Source organism: Paramisgurnus dabryanus, chromosome 24, assembly GCF_030506205.2.
Source record: "Paramisgurnus dabryanus chromosome 24, PD_genome_1.1, whole genome shotgun sequence".
Classification (NCBI taxonomy): domain Eukaryota; kingdom Metazoa; phylum Chordata; class Actinopteri; order Cypriniformes; family Cobitidae; genus Paramisgurnus; species Paramisgurnus dabryanus.
The window spans coordinates 15221697-15233941 of NC_133360.1; the positions used below are offsets into that span (position 1 = coordinate 15221697).

The 12245-nt window shown below is 38.4% G+C and overlaps 1 protein-coding gene across 1 annotated transcript in view; it reads right to left on the reverse strand.

Annotated features, from left to right (window-relative positions):
- ell (elongation factor RNA polymerase II) overlaps positions 1-11824 on the reverse strand; it is a 40197-nt gene extending 28373 nt beyond the window's left edge. Inside the window, exons 1-2 of the mRNA XM_065246576.2 lie at positions 11631-11824; positions 383-427 (exon numbers count right to left, since the gene is read on the reverse strand). Coding sequence (XP_065102648.1) covers positions 383-427; positions 11631-11765 — 180 coding nt within the window. The 5' untranslated portion in view covers positions 11766-11824. The remainder of the gene's footprint in view (positions 1-382; positions 428-11630) is intronic.
- Positions 11825-12245: the final 421 nt, after the last annotated feature.

Consider the following 12245-nt stretch of genomic DNA (forward strand, 5'->3'; position numbering starts at 1 on the left):
ATTTTATTAATTAATCGACCACGTTTAAAAAAAACGATTAATCGAAAAATCTATTTTTTTTGTAGTAAGACCATGGTTTTGCTCATAGTAATCAATTGACCAAAAAACCATGGTTACTACACTTTTACCACAATAAAACCATGGTTAATTTTCGTAAGGGTTGCTCGTGACTCGCGCCACCTGCCGTACGCCTCCATCAGTTTGGGATTATTTGGAAAGAGTAGGCACAGACGATATATCTTTTAAAAACATAAAGGATGTACTCTATAGGTAGATTAACATGAGACAAAGAAGAAACAAGTCTGTGTTGTGTGAGATTTAACGTCCCATACATTGCCAAAGAGGCAGTGCGCAAACATAAAAAAAAAAGGAATACACTCACCCCTTGATTTCCTGTGAATCTTATCAGTGGTTTAGCATTCAGGCCCTGTGAAAGAAACAAAGATGCATATTAACATTAGAAACTGAAGACAACAACACACCTGCATTAAAAACCTATTTGACTTCTGTAATATATGATACACAACTGTAACTTATATGATACAGGAAAAAATGCAAAGAGTGAGTCAAAGAATGTGTTTTAAATGTAAACAGGGTAAATTTAGCCTTTGTTAAGGGTTAAAAAGCTAAAAAAGAAAGCCATCTGAAACAGAAAATAATATCACAGCCAATAGGGCCAAATCCAAGTATTTTTCCATTAGTCAAATGTAAATTTACATGATGCTCACTGACATTTCAAAAAGTGGAGATCAAACACCAACCATCACACAGACCATCTAGGTTTGCTCAACACCAGCACATAATCACAAAAAACGAATAAGCAATCTTCACAAACAAGAGCAGAATGGCCAACAAGTGCAATACAACAGCACTTTACAGGTAATTCCTCATTTACACAACATGGCCTGTTTCTCAATATAAAGAGCCTTAGATCGGGTAAGAGCACAATTTCAACAGCGGCTAACCAGATCGGAGCATGTGCCAAGAAAACCCAACACTGTGAGGTAAACAAATCAGAGCCTTTGCTCTCAATGAAAAGGTTGGCGTTTATAGTCACCCGTGACATTTATATAGACCATTTAGAAGCAATTACGTCCCGGAGCTCACTACACAGGCCACGTGCCCTTCAAATGTGCCGGCTACTTGAAAATGAAGGGTTCAGATTCGCTTATAACTATCCAAAGCAATCATGCCACCTACAACCCACTTCATACTAAATAACATGCAAGCATTCATCGACATCAAAGTAATTCAGTAAACAGTCTAGATGCACCAGGAACGGCCTAATCAATCCGAGGGCGAGCGGCGTAGGACCGTAAAGTTTTTGTTAATTCGCTCGCTTCATCTTTTGCTCGGCCGTAATGATTCAGCACCGTAATCGAGCACATATTACATTAACGTTGGGGCGGAAAGGCTGAGTAGCATCGATTGTTATGTCCCACTCAATCGGCCAATGAAATGGCTGGATCTGAAACTAGGTGCTTCGGGGCTTATTAGCGAGGCAGATGAGTTGAACAACCGTCTGGCTGGTTTTGCCTGAATGATATCAAAAAACCCAAGAACGAGATTGTTGTTTAGCTTTCGCACCGTGAACAATCTGGTTAACCAGCCTGTAAGGACTTGTTGCTTATGAGGAAATGTTTCTCAAACCACTAAATGTTTCGGATTTCCTTCTTTAGATTATAGGGTTGAGGAGAAAAGGAAACTGTGAAGAAAAGCAGAAGGTGGCATTAGCAAAGAGGACTGGAGATCTTGCTGTGGAGTTTATTTATGAAAGTTGAAATTTAGTCACGTAACTTTCGAACGATTTGTCCTATTTATCTGAATGAAGAAAAGCCGTAGGTTACATTGAATAAACATTTTCTGAACTTTAAACCCATTTGCAGAACTGATCATTCAAATTGCTTTATTTTGGCATAAAAAGTTAAATGGCTCATTGTGTTTCCCTACTTTAGAAACATCCCCGCAGTAAATGATACTGATAGAGCAACAAGATGAAATCATACATTTTAGGAGAGAATTAGAGGGAAACTAAAGTCTACTTTATTAACTGCAGTTACACAGTAACATCGTCACTCCTGACTAATTTCCCTCTCGCTCAAGCTTCCGTCAATATTACTGCGCCTGAGGTCGAAGTGCTGCAAACTAAGTGAGCTTCCACCATACAATATAGTTCTCATTTTTATCCACTTAAAAAAAAATGCCAGTTTTTATTTAGTGCCACCATACTTAATCGTGCAAGGAAAACATGGAAGTGTGTTTGGTGGCTTATAAATTCATCCCTGTTTGGATCCTAAGGAATTAATGGGGCTAGGCTAAATGCTAACATATTTACGACACGCTGCACAAAGATTAAGTGTACGTATTGAAAGAAAAAAGATATGTATTAATTTGTCTAAATTGAGGTGAGAACATAGTTAAATAGTGAAAAATGATGGTGTTTTCCATTAAGCATATGAACTATATAGTAGAGGCAGAAACCAGTCCGTGCTTATCCCAGTCTTAAAGAAACAGTAACCTCAATTAACCTATGAATTAAGGCTGTCATTAATGTTAATCAAACAACCCAAGACAAAGCGTAAATCACTTCTGCAATGTTTATTGTATAAATTAAATATAAGTGTTCTTATTCATTTGATTCGATTTCTGTACCTAATGCCAATTTTAAACATTACTTAATGTGCAACTTTGATCTTTTTAAAATTGTTTGTAATTTCTTTATTTGTTCTTATTAGTGATGCACCGATGTAAAGGCCGCCGATATTTATCGGCCGATTTTTGATTAATTTGAAACCATAGGCATATCGGCAATAGCACGAGAAAGGCCGATACCGATTGTTTATTAATTACCTGCATAAAGAAATCCATTATATGTAAAAATTGAGTTAATGTTGTAAATAAAATAAATGCTGAATAGCAAAAACCACCTTTGAAGGTTGTCATGCTCTCTTATTATATTTGTTTGTCTTATTATATTTGTTGCCATGTTTGCAAAACTTCCAGGCAGGTATTTCATTGCTAAAAGCACAATTAAACAACGCATTTCTGACCAATAATTAAACCTGGCATCAGCTGTACCATAACACTTGTTTCTTAAAGGTCCAGTGTGTAATTTTCAGCAGCATCTAGCAGTGAGATTGTGAATTGCCATCAACGTCTCAGAAACACATGGAGAAGCAACGGTAGCCGCCACAGGACAAACATGTCATTGTCCGAGACAACTTAGTACAAAAGTTTGTTTGTTAAGGGCTTCTGTAGAAACATGGCGGCACAAAATGGCGTCTTCCATGTGAGGGGACCCTCAGTGTATGTAGATAAAAATGTCTCATTCTAAGGTAATGAAAACATAACGGTTCATTATGAAAGGTCTTTACACACCACTGATAATATAGTTTTGTATATTATATTGCATTTCTGTCAAGAGATCCTTCTCAAAGTTACACACTGCACCTTTAAGCTCAAACTACATTAAAACCTTTTCGACATCATCGTTTTAGCTACTGCGCATGCTCAAAGTTGGCAAGCATAATTGATGATTAATTCTTTTAATTGGAAGGGGGGACTTCCATAACCAGAGCGGCCCATTCACATCCCCTATTCACAATAATACACGTGCTCAATCTTCTTATATCCAATATCTTTGATATTGCACAGATCCAAACCTTTTCACAATCTCTATTAGAGTTGAAATTATAAGACTGTAGTAGCATGCTACCATGGATCATTTAATGCAGATTGTACAAACGCTGTGCTCATCCGTGGGGTTCCGGCTCATTTCAGGAAATGAATAAATTATCTTTTTTATTCCATCTGTGACTGAGATTGGCTTACGTAATGGAAACACTGCTACACTGTGGGTCCAGGCTGTGTACGTCACATCCAATCCACCAGTAATTACCGGCATCTGTACATTCAGAGAAGCCAGGACACAGGAAATATTAATGTTTATGCTACGTAGGGAACAATACCAGGATTCAATCTGTGGGTTGACTACATGACTAGTTGACTTATTTTAAAGGAAGATCTGTATAATAAGGCCTATTAAAGGTGTTCACCTGACTCCAATTAGACATGTTTCACAGCTAGCGTTTTTAAAAGACAAATCCTTGACTCGAGACACATTTCTGAAATGTTGGATTATTGACTTGCCACATCTGGCACAATGCTTAAAACAGCATAAGACATCAAACAACAGCCAAAAATGTCTGCCTAAATGTACGACCATAGCGGCAGTGCTATAAAGTGACAAATTTGAACATGCATTTTTTCATAAAGGGTCCAATTTTAGATCAACTCCAATTCATGTGAAATTCTTGCAGTGGTCATTCAATATGAGCGTAAGCGATAACATGACAATCTAGATCAGATACTGTATCGATAAAAGCATCATAAATAAAGGCATCAAACTAAATCTCTATAGCCCTAAAAAGAGTGCATCCCTCAGCCCATTTGTTTGAATGGGCTGCTGACATATCACTATTCGCTGGGACACGAGCCCAGAACGTTCCCCAAAGCAAACCTTGGGACAGAGGATGGCTCCTGACCAACACTCACTGTTGGGTACCTACCCAGCAGTTCAGTCATCTCAATGGAGTGACAAGACTAATTATAAACCAACATAAAGATTTTGTCCTTGAACTACAAAGTTTTTTCTATGAGCAACAACTGATATGTCGGTCAGTATTAAGGGGCGGTCACTCTACACTTTTCGTGTAGAGACCTGCAAATTCATATCATGTAAAGAAAAATAAGTCTAGGGTGACTTATAGAGACTGTCATCGGACATAGCGCGTTGCCGCGTTTGCACGCCTGCACCAAAGTAAACGTCCGGTCTTTTTTTCTTTATCTGTCTGGCTAGTGCCTAAATGATCTCTTAAAGAAATATATTGTCGAAAATAAAATGCTTTGGTTTGCTAAAGACGAGAAGAGACGACGACGAGCATGTATCACAACTGTGCAGAGAGGTTTGGCAGCCAGGCAAGAATTCAAGAATCTGTAGCTAACATTGTACACATTAACTTTACACAGTAACTTTTGGTGTAATCGTTGATATGCATTAGTCTGATATATGAATGAAGGTAATTTACTTATCATTTGTTTTCCTTCTTATTTGAAATAAACTACTCTAAAGGATTTGAATCTATGTGGAAGTCTACCAAAAGTTCATCCACAAAAGCTGTTTTTTTGTTGCTGCTGCTAAAACCATCTATACAGCATTGTGTTTTTATTGACAAATTATTACTTATTAGCTAGGGGTGTAACGATTAACCGTGCAAATGCGCGTTCTCAATGAATGAATTATGGTGAAATCCAGGCACATCCGAACGCCAGGGGGCGCTCTCGTGCAGAAACTTCCTTTGTGCCACAGAAGTAGCAGCATTACGAATGCTACTCCAGGAAATGTGTACAGGAATATTTATATCACTGTTCTTCAAATTGTTTCAGGTATTTTCATGATAATAAAGAATATTTTAAATGATTTGGTTTAACGAGTATTGCTTTTTTAAATGCACGTTATAAACGACTCCAACTCGTTATGATTTTAAATTGATAAGGACTTCCTACTGACCAAATGCCGTAGTACACGCACAAGCTGTGCATTAAACAAAGAATCGCAGCCTTGCAAATCAGAATCGATTTCAGACAGGCATTTTTAATGGGACACACGGTTGAATCGTTACATCCCTTTGATTAGCACATTCAGAGTAGTAAAACCTGGTTTAAATAAAATATGTGTAATCAGCATACAAAAATAAACAGCCACCACTGATGTCATTGACATATGACATATTACACAATAGTTTTTACCACATGTTTAAGCTTGGCATCAACAGGACAAAACTGGTCAAAAAAGGTCAAAACCTCAAGCCAGCAGTCTCATGACAGCCTGACATTTCAGTGTCATATTTGGCACCAAGTCTGGTCCACCAGGACCAAGTCCCACAATTGAAAAATGTAGACTCAGCATTCCCTAAATATCCATGACACAGTGACTGACCTCCATGTGAATCCAGCCACAATCTACTAAAACTACAGCAGTCTCAACAACACACGCAGAAGATGTGCAACAAATGCCACGAAGAATGACATCAACACAAGCCTTAACAAATAGTGAGTTTGGCTTCAATCCCATCTGAATTCGAGCAGTGTTATAGTGATGCATGCTGTAATGCACGTAATGTAAATGCACTTGAAGACCTTTAAATCTGGATACACAAACTCTTACCACTTAATGCCATAAAAAAACAGCGTTGGGGAAGTGATTTTATGAGTAGCCTGTAGCTTGGCAAACTACATTTTCAAAGTAGTTAGATTACCCTGAAGTGAAAAAGTGGTTAGATAACAGAAAGTACTTACAGTAACTACACTGAAGCCACTTAGGAGGTCAATATCGTTCAGATAAGCAAGACTTATTGCTTAAAACAACTATTATATATTTTTTGGAAGTTGCATACCTGGGATAAGAAAATCAAACTTGAACGCATAAAACAATAAGCACGAAAAATTGAAAGTTGGAATGGAATCAGGCAGCCCAACATTACACTCGTCACAAAAGCAAAACTTATACGATTCACATTTCTCTTTATCAATTTCAATTCCATCGCAACTAAACACAAAGTTCATAATTAAATAGTTATATCAGAACAAAGGTATTTCATATAGTACATTTTATTATCAATGTTATTCAAGTAATCATTCGAATTTCTAGTAATTACTAAACATATCTAATCAAAGGTTTGTAATATTACAAAAAATACTTGGTGGTATTCTCTTTCTTAACATTATTGCAGTTAGATTTAATGATCAACAACTGAAAGAACCAATATTCTGACACAAAGGTTTTGTCTGGTCTGTTTACATTCACCTTTCCAAGATTTTCCAAGATGAGCATTCTGACCAACAGTTTCATCTGACTGAAACTCTGGTCAAACTGGTCTCGTTAGCACTTCTGACAATACTACTTGTTGGGGAAAATTACCTTATTACCCGGAAAGCTGCGTTATTAAAACAGTGACAGACACTACCAAAAATGTTGCTAAGCTAGTTACAACTTGTAGTACTTCCAAAATATTAATACTATTTGCACACTTGTTTATTACCTGGCCTGGAACTTCCCTATAAAGCTATCTACCACTTAAGCGACAAGGAAATCAATGGCAGTCATCTGTGGAAAAGCAAAAACAAACTCAATGGAGGGTGAAGATGCTGCTGGTTTGATCAAAACCAGACACTCACACATGTAATGTAGTTCTGCTATGAAGGAACAGATAAACAGTCTCTCAGAAAATCATTAGGTCCTCCTGATGACTCTTTCAGCAGACTGCTGACCAAAGCGATCAGTACATGCTATTCTCAAGAGGACTGGCATAGACTTAACAGAATGTAATGAAGAAATTTACACAGCCAAACCATGATCCAAGAATATCCGATTCATTACTTCTTAGCACCTTAAAACTCTTTGCTAAGGCTTTGACTTTAAGAGCAGATCAGGCCCAATTTGATTCTTTCATGTCCCTTAAAGTGCACCCATTTCAATGCTACAAAACAACATTATTTTGTGTATTTGGTATAATACAATGTATTTGCGTAGTTTATTATTCAAAAAACACATTATTTTCCACATACCGTACAGTTTTATAGCTCCAGATTTCACGCTCTTCCTGAAACGCACAGATTTTGTATAAAAGCTTGCTGTGTCCCTACGTGGCCAGCTAATCTGTACGTTGTGATTGGCCTGAATACCTCTGATGTCAGCAGGAAATGTGACACTCCTTACCATGTTTGAAAGATTCGGTCACAATGCAATGCTAACAGGAGTTAACTTACAGGCTGAATGCGAAGAGGGAGGAATTATGATAATGTCGGTCTTGTCTACATCACCAATCCCAGGAAGTAAACAGTTGCCTACAATCTGTGTGTTTGTTGATGACTCGCGTCATCATTTACTTTGGGGTATGTAACTTTTGCATATTGTTAACATGTACTAATACACACTTACACATCAAAAGGAAATGCAAAAACGTGAATACGACCATAGGTGCTCTTTAAAGGCGTTCTAAGCGAATCTGCGAGATGTTAGTTTTTGTTGACGTTTTAATTGTTTTCAAACAGACGGAGCGTAGCTAACTCCTCCCCCTCCCCCTCCCCTCCGTGCTTTCATGAACGCGCCCAACCCCCACCCCCAAATCCTTCGTCGTTTATTGGCTGGAACACTTTGTTATGGTTTCTGTTTGTAGGTTTGGCCACTGTGTTGTTATTGCCGTTTGTGAAGCCGGGGCTGTCTACAGAGATCGCGTTTTTTTACAGTTTGATCAGCGGACAGGCAGCAAGCAGATAGTGAGGAGATGTTTGCTGTATGTAACAAAAAATGTTTTATGGTCTAAAACGCGTCAATTCGCTTTGAGCACCTTTAAGTATTATTAAGTATTAAAATAATGCACACCCAAGGTGCAATGCGGCACTACGCAAAGCAGAGTATTTTCAAATAATTTAAAGGACCGGAGTCAATTATTCCTTTTATACCACGGTTACCACAAACATTGCTCGGGTGCCTATTTTTAAGACATTTGACAAGTTAGGTGTGCAGTTATCAGAAATTAATGCATACCCACGGAACATTTCTCAGCCAATCAGAATACAGCATTCAACAGACACGTGGTATAAAATGTTTTAAACATTACAACAAATAGGTTAACCTCAATGCCTTATATGTGGCAAAACTTGAATACGTGTATGCTCAAGCTTTTTTACTGTAAACCCTGCCTAGAAGCCATTGCGACTTTGTCGATTTGTGTCGCGCGAATCGATTAATGAGATGTTTAGGAGGCATTCCTAATTCTGGTTGTTCTAGTTTCCCCAAAGCACTGCTAGCTAGCTATGGTCGTAAATTCTATTGAACTCTATTGATAACAGCAGAACTTTTGGGAAACACACCCCAGTACGGTCGATGAGACATGAATGAAGTGATATCCACTGCTTCATTCCTTATTGATAGTCGCCTTCCATTTGCATAAATTGTGAGTCGTTGGACAAGCCCACTTCACGTTGCAAATAGTCACAGTTGCTTGTGTCGCCGAAATTCACCACAAATTAACGCATCTTTAGAACAACTTATGATTTATGACCCAATAAAACTGACTGACTAGGACACAAATGACTTCTATTAAATATACATTAGTAGTAACCAAAGTCCACTTTTGCCTTCATGAGAATTTAAGAGTATGCTAATTGTAAACAAAACGATTTTGGCTTGTAAATTTAACGTTTAATGTAACAACCAACAGCCGGATAACACGAAACCTTTGGACTCGGAGTTATGACAACCACAGGAAAGCATAACTTAATATAATAAAGGTGCCACAAAACGTTTGCCTATTGATGTGCAAACAGCAGGGCTGACCCATTTATTTGCAGTGCATTGTCATTGTGAGTATAATTTTCTTTCTCCATCGAGTGTCAAGTGTAGTGCAGATGTAAAGCCCGGCTCCTGCCCTGATACAGCAATCAACAGATGACTCAGCGACAGACACGGTCTACTTTTTCTTCCAGGAATCTTAAGTGTAAAAGTGATGCAATCTGGCTGCCACAAGATGATGCACAGCACTGTTCCTGCAAATTCAGATCCATACTTTGTTTGGGTCAAAATCAACAAAGAGGAGCCACAATTGATCTATATATCCATGTGTTGTGTATAATCCAGGAACAATATTTACCAATAATCTCATGTAGAAACGGAAGCAAGCCATATGTACAATTTATTCGCGCTATAAATTTAAGCGACTATCAATTTCCAACTGGATGATCATAAAATAGGAAAAATATTGATGGGGAGACCCAAATCAAATCTAAAAACTAGAATATCATAGATTTAGGGTTGGGATCTTTTGACTTGAGTCAGTAAGCAACCACCTGAACTTACTAGCATTGTGCGGGAGGTTTTGCAAAGGAAACCACCAATATAAAAATCAAGTCGGGATATGACTTTATACCAAATCCAACTTATTACATTAGAGACTTTTTACTACGTACAATTGGGCAAATAGGTCCTGCGTATCATAGGCACCACATCAACGTATGTTTGTGTTACATGATAGCCGACAGGCAAGTAGCTAACATTACTTAAAACATGAGCCGAGACCCTTCAAATGGTTTAAGCCACTTTCCTAATTGTTGAAATAGACATCATGTTAATTAGAAAGCTTAAATAGTTAAATCATCGACCTAGTCAAATTTTCCCAAAGCAGCTAATATGCCCTTAGCAATAAAAACAAATTCAAATATGCAAACATACTAAACTAAGGCTTGCTTTAAACTTTCTTGTACACCATTGGTGCACTCTGCTTGAAAGCTAAAAATACTCACAAGCAAAGCTTCAGCTTTGGAGTGTCACATGTAACCAGTCGACTTCAATTTCACATATCACATCCAAGGAATAGTCCACATTAATCGCCCCATAGAAGTGCAATGCTTGAACCAGATTCAAATCAGATCGAATTAGACATTTATTTTAGCTGCCTGGGTTAAGACTGAACGCTTGAATTTTTGTCCCTATCATCCAATTTACCAACATCATCATAAGTGCGAGTCAACTTCAGCTTTTGTTGAATGCGAATAGTCTTGGCCCTTGTTGTGTCTTTGTATCGAATTGCATTTGCCTTATTATACCTGATATTAACCATTCACCACTACGGCCTTCCTTTGGTCTGAAACACCACAGTCCTATCACTGCAGGTTATCAAATATCACCTTCCTGACAAACCTGTTGTGTCTGGTTTTTTAATGTAAATGTATTTGACATACACAAAGTTGTCTTATTTTCCTGAACCATTTAAAGATGACAAGCATGTTTTCAGTCATGCGCTGATAGATTCCAATAATACAAAACATTCGCTACTTCAGATTCAAGACTAAGTAAAAGCAATTGGTTTGAAGTCGCAGGCGTCTTTTAACATCAAATCAATCCCACTTCAGTTAACATTAACTACTAAGGTCTGTGTTTCAAACTGAACTAATACATTTAGCAAACAGTGTTATCTCAGCAATGACACGGGCTTGGTAAAATCCTGACTACATCACATAACTTTATCTGTTTTTAAAGTAGATAAGCTCGTGGCTTTGTAAAACTAGGCTAAGAGATATTAAATATAACATGGAGTAATAAGGTTATTTAGCTCAGACCACAAAGCTTTGTGAACAATACATTTCTATGGATTTCACTCATGCGCAGTTATTTAAACATAAGGTAAAAATAACTGTATATATAAATATACGTAATAATAACTATTTCCCATGATAGTGGGAATAGTGTTTCTTTAAACAAACTGCCACCAGACCACGACCAAGCCAACATACACAACTTATATTTAGGTTTATTAACTGATGCTTAATTGATGATCCAATCCCTGCTTGGAGTATTTTAACGAGTAAGACAACGACAGTGAAAAGCTGGTACAGGTGATCTAAGACAGTAAGTTCGTTCTCGCTTTGAGGGGAATTTGTTTAGCTGAGTGGGTGATTTGCTGTCAGGCAGGGAAATAACTGTCGCCTGCTGCTTACTCGCCGTGAACGCGCACGGTTAGCCTGTTAGCACTATTGATAGGATCTCGCGTTGTGCTCGACGCGCGCCTTACCTTGGTGCCCTGGTAGTCCTCGAAGGCTCGCAGCGCGCTGTCAGTCAGTTTGACATGATAGACGGATATATTGCTGCCATTGCTCACTCTTCCACAGGACAGTCCGTAGCACTGCTCCTCCTTCAACGCCGCCATCTTGCTCGCATTTCCCACCACGCTCACGCGCCTCTGCCGTAAACGCAACAAGCAGCTCGAGCGAGTGAACGGCTATGATTATTCATGAGGCGTGAATTACGTACAGGCAGGAGTGGGCGTGGTTTCTCGGTGATTAGGGGTGTGTTAGGTTTCACGCGGTTAGACATCACAGTATCGCGAGAGTGGGTGGAAAGCACAACTTGTAAATCGCTCTCGCGATATCTGTGATCTCATACGCCGATTGCTCTGCGCAGCGCTGATTGAAGTCGAACAGACCAAATGAGAGAAAAGAAAAACGAATGGTGTCATTATAAAGAGATTATAGTCGCGATATTGATTTTTCAGGAATATTTTGGAAGAAATATATAATGTATGATTTAAAAATTGTAAGTTGTATTTTAAGCACACCGGGAAACTCAGGGTTAGGGGTGGGGGAAGCTTTTGGAGCGGACGCTAGTTACTCACTCAGAGCTGCGTCAG